The 9,307-nt window shown below is 42.3% G+C and overlaps 1 protein-coding gene across 1 annotated transcript; it reads right to left on the reverse strand.

The window, feature by feature from the left end:
• Nucleotides 1-4,637: 4,637 nt before the first annotated feature.
• On the reverse strand, nucleotides 4,638-8,570 carry LOC106567345 (opsin-5-like). Its single transcript, XM_014136482.2, has 5 exons — nucleotides 8,483-8,570; nucleotides 6,953-7,115; nucleotides 6,669-6,796; nucleotides 6,137-6,471; nucleotides 4,638-5,950 (listed from the first exon to the last, which is right to left on the reverse strand). The coding sequence occupies exons 1-5, from the start codon at nucleotides 8,568-8,570 to the stop codon at nucleotides 5,474-5,476; spliced, it is 1,191 nt and encodes a 396-aa protein (XP_013991957.1). The 3' UTR covers nucleotides 4,638-5,473.
• Between the last annotated feature and the right edge of the window lie 737 nt (nucleotides 8,571-9,307).

Below are 9,307 nucleotides of genomic sequence, written 5' to 3' on the forward strand. Positions count from 1 at the left end.
AGGTGACTGCAGCCTAGATTTAATGTTGAGAGAATGAAGGTTTAATTCTGACAGAGATAATGATATACTTTATTGTCCCCAAGGGACATTTTGACTGAGAGTATTGCCGCTTCCACATAAATACATAGAATCAATTGAGAATAACACCCCATCATACACACCTGTCCCCATCCACACAAAAAGTTTGTAAGTTCATGCCAGGCAAGGCTGTGACTAGGTGGCAGTTCCACATGATGAAGGCCTAGTCCGTTATTGCCATCTTCCTCGTCTTCCTCTGTCTCCGCTGCAGTTAAGCATTTTTATTGACGGGGACAAACAAGTGTTTTATATCTGTTCAGCCTCCTCAATGGCAACAGCTGAAACTCTGTGTTCAGTGCATGAGTGGGGTCCGATATGACCTTTCTGGGCTGCCTGATGATGGTCTCCTGGAAAATGTCCTGGAGAGAGGAGGGAAGTGTCATGCCTATAATCTTCCCTGCTGTCTTGGTCAGTCTCAAGATTTGGGCTTTGAGCTGTACTGTAAGGTTATCAAACCATGTTACAATGCCGTTTACTCAATGGTGGATCTATGAAAGAGGAGCATGATCTTCTGGTTGACTCCATAGACCCTAAGCCGACACAGGAAGTGCAAGCACTGTTGGATGCGTGAGCTCGTGCTCCGCATGTGTGTGCCAGCACAGCCCACTGTCAATGTGGACCCCAGGTGCTTGTATGAGTTCACTTGCTCAATGTTCTCTCCGTGTACCACTATGGGGCTGTGGTCCCCAATGGCCTTAGGGTCGTCCGAGAACTTAACTACGTAGTTGTTGGGGTGCTTGCTGACGCAGTCGTTTGTATACAGCGTGAAGAGGATATGGGGAACTTACACAGTCCTGTGTCGCCCACGTGCTGATGGTCGGCATCAGAGAGTGTAGAGTTAATTCTGACTTGCATCCTGTTGGTAAGGAAAGAGTGGTACCACCTTAATGTGAATGGGTTCAGCTTCATCTGTTTCAGCTTCTCCCATAGGAAATGCACTTGGATTGTAATAAAGGTGAAGCTGAAGTCAATGAACGTGAGCCTTGCGTATGCTACTGAGCATTCAAGGTGTTTTAGGATAAGATACATTATTGTGCTAATGGCGCCATCCGTGTTCCTCTTCTCCTTGTATGCAAACTGATAGGGATCTAGGAATTGTTGGACATCAGTGTGTAGGTTTCCAATCATGATTTTCTCTAAGGACTTCATCACAATGGATGTCAGCACACATGCTCTTAAAAACACTGGTGACAACACTTTGTAGAAAAATCTGACATCAAATAGATTATAAAACTCATTAAATTTGTTTGCTTTGTCAAGTTCATTAGGTTGTCTCTGTTTTGGAATGCTCACTTCTTTCTGTTAATGCAGTATTTAACTTATTTTGTGAAATAGTCTTTATTATTTGGTTACACAGACAGCCGAGCTCCTGTGGGACCATTTTTGGAAGGTACACATTGGAAGGTACACACACCCTCAGCTGTAGCTTGGATGCCATCCTGATTATTTCATAAATTTTACCACTATTTAACCAGGTAGGCCAGTTGAGAACAAGTTCTCATTTACAACTGTGACCTGGCCAAGATAAAGGAAAGCAGTGCGACAAAAACAACAACACAGAGTTACACATGGGATAAACAAACGTACAGTCAATAACACAATAGAAAATCTGTATACAGTGTTTGCAAATGAAGTAAGGAGGTAAGGCAATAAATAGGCCATAGTGGCGAAGTAATTACAATTTAGCAATTAACACTGGAGTGATAGATGTGCAGATGACCATGTGCAAGTAGAAATACTGGTGTGCAAAAGAGCAGAAAAAAAGAAAAAACAAATATGGGGATGAGGTAGTTACTTGGTTGGATGGGCTATTTACAGATGGGCTGTGTACAGCTGCAGCGATCGGTAAGCTGCTCTGATAGCCGATACTTGAAGTTAGTGAGGGCGATATAAGCCTCCAACTTCAGTGATTTTTGCAATTTGTTCCAGTCATTGGCAGCAGAGAACTGGAAGGAAAGGCGGCCAAAGGTGTTGGCTTTGGGGATTAGGTTTGACCTGGTCATAAAAGACTCCCCACAAAACTTTGTCTGGCACCACACACAGTCAAACTGCCCTATTACCTCAGTCACGGCCATGCACAGACGTTTTGGAGGGTATCTGCAAAACAATGTTCAAAATAAGGGGCATCCCCAAAATATGTTTCCCGTAAATTCTTACAAGAAGAGGGCAAAGCAGCACAACCTGATGAGTAAAGTATTGAGCAAAACTATTTTGAACTGGAATAAATGCTGCACTTACTAACAATGACCAACACAATTCTGTTGAAATAGTAGACTAAAGTATTTCTTACAACCTATCACTATATCCAACCCAACTCCATTTGTAGCCACTATCATGTATCCCAGTGTTTTACAAAATGTTTGACCCGTGACCCCCGAAAAGGGGTGGTACAAAAATTGCTACCCCTGCACACGCACATCACACATACATACACTTGTTAGGTTCTAATTCTCAGAGTAAAAAACTCTACGGACACTATGAAAGCTTAACCAAGTTTATTCTTCCCAGAGGATCAATACAGCTGCATTAGACAAAAACATGTTTCCACCAACACAAGTATATATACTCCAATTTAGACACTCCTTCTCTCCATCCTTCTCTCCCACTACATCACTGGGGCCAAGCTTCCTGCCATCCATGACCTCTATACCATGCAGTGTCAGAGGAAGGCCCTAAAAATTGTCAAAGCCTCCAGCCAGACTAGTCATAGACTGTTCTCTCTGCTACCGCATGGCAAGCGGTACCGGAGCGCCAAGTCTAGATCCAAGAGGCTTCTAAACAGCTTCTACCCCCAAGACATAAGACTCCTGAACATCTAATCAAATGGCTACTCTGACTGTTTGCATTGTCCCCTCCCTCCTTACGCTGCTGCTACTCTCTGTTATTATCTATGCATAGTCACTTTAATAACTCTACCTACATGTACATATTACCTCAATTACCTCTACTAACCTGTGCCCCCGTACATTGACTCTGTACCGTTACCGCCTGTATATAGCCTCACTACTGTTATTTTACTGCTGCGCTTTAATTATTTGTTACTTTTATTTTTCTAAACTGCATTGTTGGTTACGGCCGCACGCATGACTGAGCTCATGCCAATTTTCCAGACACCTGATACAATCAGCTCTTATTCTCTCCCCATTCACAGTAGCTGCCTGAAACAACGTTCTAAAGACTGTTGACATCTAGTGGAAGCCTTAGGAAGTGCAAAATGACCCCACAGACACTGTATATTGGAGAGGCAATCACTTGAAAAACTACAAACCTCAGATTTCCCACATCCTGGTTGGATTTTTTCTCAGGTTTCTGCCTGCCATATGAGTTCTGTTATACTCACAGACATCATTCAAACAGTTTTAGAAACGTCAGAGTGTTTTCTATCCACATCTACTAATTATATGCATATTCTAGCTTCTGGGCCTGAGTAGCAGGCATTTTACTTTGGGCACGCTTTTCATCCAAGCTACTCAATACTGCCCCCCTTTCCCAAAGAAGTTAATGAGATAAGATTAACCATCTCTGTTTTTCAATAACATTTTCACGGCTGCAAACTTTTGAAGAAGGCTTGGCGTGAGATTTGCTGTGTGAATTTCATTGCCCTAGATGGAAAATGTTACTGTTTTAAAGCTAATTCCCTGTAATTCTACATATTTTGACATGGCTTAGACGTATGACCAGGATGGAGAAAAAAAAAAGAAAAAAATATATATAAACCACAGGTCAGGTGTATTCAGGATTCTTTAAACATTAAATGTTTGCCTACCCTGAAGTGCTAGGTGTTTGAAAATGTTCTTGTCATAACACATTTCTCAAATCACCAAACCTTCAAGAAAAAAATCTAATGAATATTAATAATCAGTTGGTTTATTCCGACCGCAAGTGGTGGAGCTCGGAGTGTCCCTCGGATGATGGAGAAATCTCTGCTGGGTCCATTTTTGGCTCAGGTCTACTGTGACAATAACTCTGGTACAAACTCGGACCCAGGCGCAGAGACACACAGCAGGCAGAGGTGAGGGTAAATCCAGAATGTTTACTGAAGTATTCACAGAAAAAACAACAAAGCAAGTGCACATGAGTACAACACAAAACAAGACAAGAGGCCTGAGCAACCGGCCCAGTTCAATAGAGGAACCTAAATAGTCCTAAACTAGGTGAACCCAGTAATCCTAATCAGGCTCACCTGGCCAGTAATCCTAATCAGGCTCACCTGGACACTAGAAACATAAGGATGCCCTCCAGTGGCACCTTCAGGGATAACACTCCATGATGACCTCTTACCTGTGACAAGGTAGGCCTATTTTGATTGGCCGTTTTGAAACATAACTTACATTTCAAACAATTATAACCATGCACCAGACTGGTAGTTTCCATATTGTTTCTAAAATTAACTAATTAAAGCAATTTCCTCATATTTGTTTCACAGTTTTAAGAAGGACATCATGATGAAAATATAGCCTAGATAAGCTCTCTTATTACAAATACACATCAAAGCCTACAGCACAACAACACAATGGTCCGAAGGGAAATCCAGGGCTAGGCCTACTTCACAGCCCAGTACTATCAACAATGTATTGGAAATAATGTCAGGATACATTTTGCCAAGGCCTCTCTACACTGGCACGGTATCACCAGACGAGTTTAGTGATTAGCTATATGATGTTCATATCGCTCCCACTACACGGATGTGAACATTGCATAATGTGTGGGATCATTGGGCTCCTATTTCCTTTGGTTCTGTTTCCTTGTCATGTGATTGTCCTGGATAAATCCACTGCACTTATAACAATAAATGTTCTCTTTTATAAATATATTTAAATATTTCAGTTAACTCTTTTGTCCTTAGGCACCTTGTACAACTAAATGTTCTTTGTTGTTTGCATTGACCAACTTGTTTGCTATGGTGAGTGAGACTGAGTACAACAGCTGCTGACGTACATAAACATTTCAGGAAATATGTTTTTTTGCAAAATATCCAACCTTGAAGCTGTGGTCCTTTGGCAGTGACCTTGGTCAGAACAGAATGGGGATAGGGATGCTGAGGCTGGCTGCAGCTTGCTGTAATGCCAATAATGGCTGTCTGGAATGGAGGCATTAACAAATATTGCACAAATAAGCGCCAATACCAGCAACTCAGCCAGCTAAAAACATATGTATGTTTGGGGGGATGGATGGTACAGGGGAATGCACACACTGTTTTGTAGCGGAGGCAAACGCTGATGATGCATGATGGGCCAGTCTCTCACAGATACTGACATCTTGCCCTGTGTGCTTGAACTGAATTCCACCAATCCTTTTTGCCATTTTACTGTCTCCCATCCTGGCAATGTCTTTCCACCTGGCCATCTCCATCCCTGCCTGAATGATTAGGGTAGGATACAGTTCTGATTCACTACTAGAGGAAATCAGCCTGCAGTTTAGCAGAGAGTTGTCCGACAGTCACGTTGCTGTAGGTGGCGCCTGAGAGTATTCGGGCAGTCCTCTGGGGTGTGGTCCCTGTGTGGCAGTGTGCTCCATCCTCGGCACAGTGCAGACATGCCCTATGACTCTCTGACTGTCCGTTTGAGACACTCATGTCCTTGTTGTTTCTCTTGGATGTGGATCCAAATGGGTCTTTCTGTTCAGGCCGGGGGCTGCCCCTGCAGATCCTATTGCGGAACGTGGATGTGTCTCGACAAAGACACTTGCGGAAGTTTGGTTTGCAAAGCAGGTAGACCATAGGATTGTAGATGGTGGACGATTTGGCAAAGATGGCCGCCAGGGCGAATGCAGTAGGAGGCACCAGGGTGGCGTCACCAAATGCCGCCCACATGGCCACTATGGCGTAAGGGCTCCATGCACCCAGGAAGCCGATGCATACTGCTACTGACAACTGTTGAAAAACACACACACAATATATAAACAACCATAAATATTCAATATCACTTTACTTAGTCGCAAGGTATAATGCTTTATAACTTTGGCACAGACCCTGCAAACTATACAAGTCTAACCACACACAAAATGACATAATTCCTTGTTGTCGTGAACTGGACTGCTGACACAGGGATACTCTGACCTTGACGATGAGGGCGTGTGCGTTGGTGGTCTTGGTCCGGGGTGACACATGCCGCTGGACGGCCTGGTGAGAGCTGCGCACCGTCAGCAGGATGAAGGTGTAGGAGAGGAAGATGACGGTGCAGGGCAGAGCGTAGCAGAAGAGGAACAGGCAGATAATGTAGGACAGGGCAGACAGCTCGTAGTTGGGTACGTTCCAGTCAATGCAGCAGGCAGTGCCATAAGGCTCTGCTCTGTAGTGTCCCCAATGTGCCAGGGGACCGATGGCGAACACAGAGGCATAACACCACACTGCCACCACCAGGAAGCAGGCATGGGATGACGAGAATTTATTGCCTGGGGATGGAAAATGGAACAAAGGGGAAAAGGAAGGAGGAGAAATTAGCATTTTGACATAAGATAAAATAGTGCTTTATTCATCTCGAAAGGGCACATTAGATTGCATCAGTTTTAACAGACTACTTCACCATCTCAGAGATTTACATACAACAAAACATTAAGATCAGATTATATCCCATTGACATCTAACTCACCATAGTTAGAGAAGCAGACTTTGAGGCAGCAGATGGAGGAGAGAGCTGTGAGGTTGGTCAGACTGCACAGACCAAACAGAACCCCACACATAGCGTAAAACTGACAGGTGATCTCATCAAACAGCCACCTACACAGTGGGGAGAGATAAGAGAGTTAGACAGAAGAAAGTTTTCACTGAGATATTTAGTCATTATCATTGCAGCACAGAATAACAATGATTTCTCGATAATTCCCTAGGGTTTTTTTGTTCCATGAACAAGAAGAGAGAAAGAATATCAAATACTTGTGAGCGAATGCTGAGGGAGTGGCCAGAGGGAATAAAGACAGGGTCATCCCAAGGTCGCTGATGGACAGGTTTATGATGAAGAACTCGACCGGCTTCAAGGACAATCGCTTACGATACGCAACAAGCAGCAAGATGCCATTCCCCAGGAGAGACAGAACACCTAGAAGAGAAAGAGAGTGAAATATGAGAAAAAAAGAGAAGGATAACTACAGTGCATTCTGAAAGTATTCAGACCCCTTGACTTTTTCCACTTTTTTTTTTACGTTACAGCGTTATTCTAAAATATATATATCTTTAAATATCCTCAATCTACACACCCCATAATGACAAAGCAACATTTTTGCAAATGTATAAAAATAACAAAAAATCCTTAAGGTAACACGTTCATCTGTACAAACAATAGTACGCAAGTATAAACACCATGGGACCACGCAGCCGTCATACCGCTCAGGAAGGAGACGCATTCTGTCTCCTAGAGATGAACGTACTTTGGTGCAAAAAGTGCAAATCAATCCCAGAACAACGGCAAAGGACCTTGTGAAGATGCTGGAGGAAACAGGTACAAAAGTATCTATATCCACAGTAAAACAAGTCCTATATCAACATAACCGGAAAGGCCGCTCAGCAAGGAAGAAGCCACTGCTCCAAAACCGTCATAAAAAAGCCAGACTACGAATTGCAACTGCACATGGGGACAAAGATCGTACTTTTGAAGAAATGTCCTCTGGTCTGATGAAACAAAAATAGAACTGTTTGGCCATAATGACCATTGTTATGTTTGGAGGAAAAAGGGGGACGCTTGCAAGCCGAAGAACACCATCCCAACCGTGAAGCACTGGGGTGGCAGCATCTTGTTGTGGGGGTGCTTTGCTGCAGGAGGGACTGCAAATGGGTCTTCCAAATGGACAATGACCCCAAGCATACTTCCAATGTTGTGGCAAAATGGCTTAAGGACAACAAAGTCAAGGTATTGGAATGGCCATCACAAAGCCCTGACCTCAATCCTATAGAACATTTGTGGGGTGTCAGGAATTGTGAAAAACTGAGTTTAAATGTATTTGGCTAAGGTGTTTGTAAACTTCCGACTTCAACTGTAAGTAAATAATGTATTTTTGTTTCTTATATTTAAAACATTTGCAAACATTTCTAAAAACCTGTTTTGGCTTTGTCAGTATGGAGTATTGTGTGTAGATTGAGGGGGGGAAAGGATTTGATCAATTTTAGAATCAGGCTGTAATGTAACAAAATGTGGGAAAGGGGAAGGGGTGTGAATACTTTCAGAATGCACTGTACATAAAGACCTAAACATAGAGGAAGAATTAGGAATATGTCACATCAGGGGTATATATCCAGGCATAAAATCATACAGTACTCTTAAGAATGGATGAGGGTAAATGCCTTGACTCTTCTATTTGATCTGTGTGTGGCTGTGACTGGCTCCCCTTAGCTGGAATCAGATTTACTCAAATGTAAGGACTGGATCAACAGTGAGTAAATATGACCCATTGGCAGGGAATAGGAACTCACAGAATATGCTGTAGAAAGTTCCCATGAGGAAGTCAAGCTCCTTTGAGATTGTGGAGACAAACAGGGTTGTATCTGAAGCATTTCCCATCTGGAGAGGACAGAGGAGTGTAACAGGTAGTCAGAATACAGTAGTGCAGTTAATTTAGTTAATTATGTAATTACATCATGTTTGCTAACGTTAATTACAGCTACAAGTTCTCTGAATCATTTAATTTAATAATCAGTGAATGAGTGACAAAGGAAAAATCAGAGGGGAGACAAACAGATAATGGAAGTGAGAAAGTAGCCTAGTAACAAAGGCTTCCCTACACTATTTGTTGTTGTTGTTAGTTCTACAGTTGTCTGCTTTTGTTAAACAAAAAAAGGGAAAAGATATGAATTGTATATACATAGATTGTAAAATAATGAATTAGCCTAACATGTTTTCAAAAGGGCACTACTTTCTGGCTAATCTGATTTAACTGCTCCGGAGAGACAAATAGAAGTCAAATCACACCGTTGAAAACCATGCACCATGTATTTACAATAAATATATTTGCAGAGACACAAATTGTGCCAAGATTTGGGACTGTGGTTATGTACAGTGGGGGAAAAAAGTATTTGATCCCCTGCTGATTTTGTACATTTGCCCACTTACAAAGAAATGATCAGTCTATAATTTTAATGGTAGGTTTATTTCAACAGTGAGAGACAGAATAACAACAAAAAAATCCAGAAAAACACATGTCAAAAATGTTATAAAATGATTTGCATTTTAATGAGGGAAATAAGTATTTGACCCCTCTGCAAAACATGACTTAGTACTTGGTGGCAAAACCCGTGTTG

The sequence above is a fragment of the Salmo salar genome, chromosome ssa13 (assembly GCF_905237065.1).
Source record: "Salmo salar chromosome ssa13, Ssal_v3.1, whole genome shotgun sequence".
Lineage (NCBI taxonomy): Eukaryota > Metazoa > Chordata > Actinopteri > Salmoniformes > Salmonidae > Salmo > Salmo salar.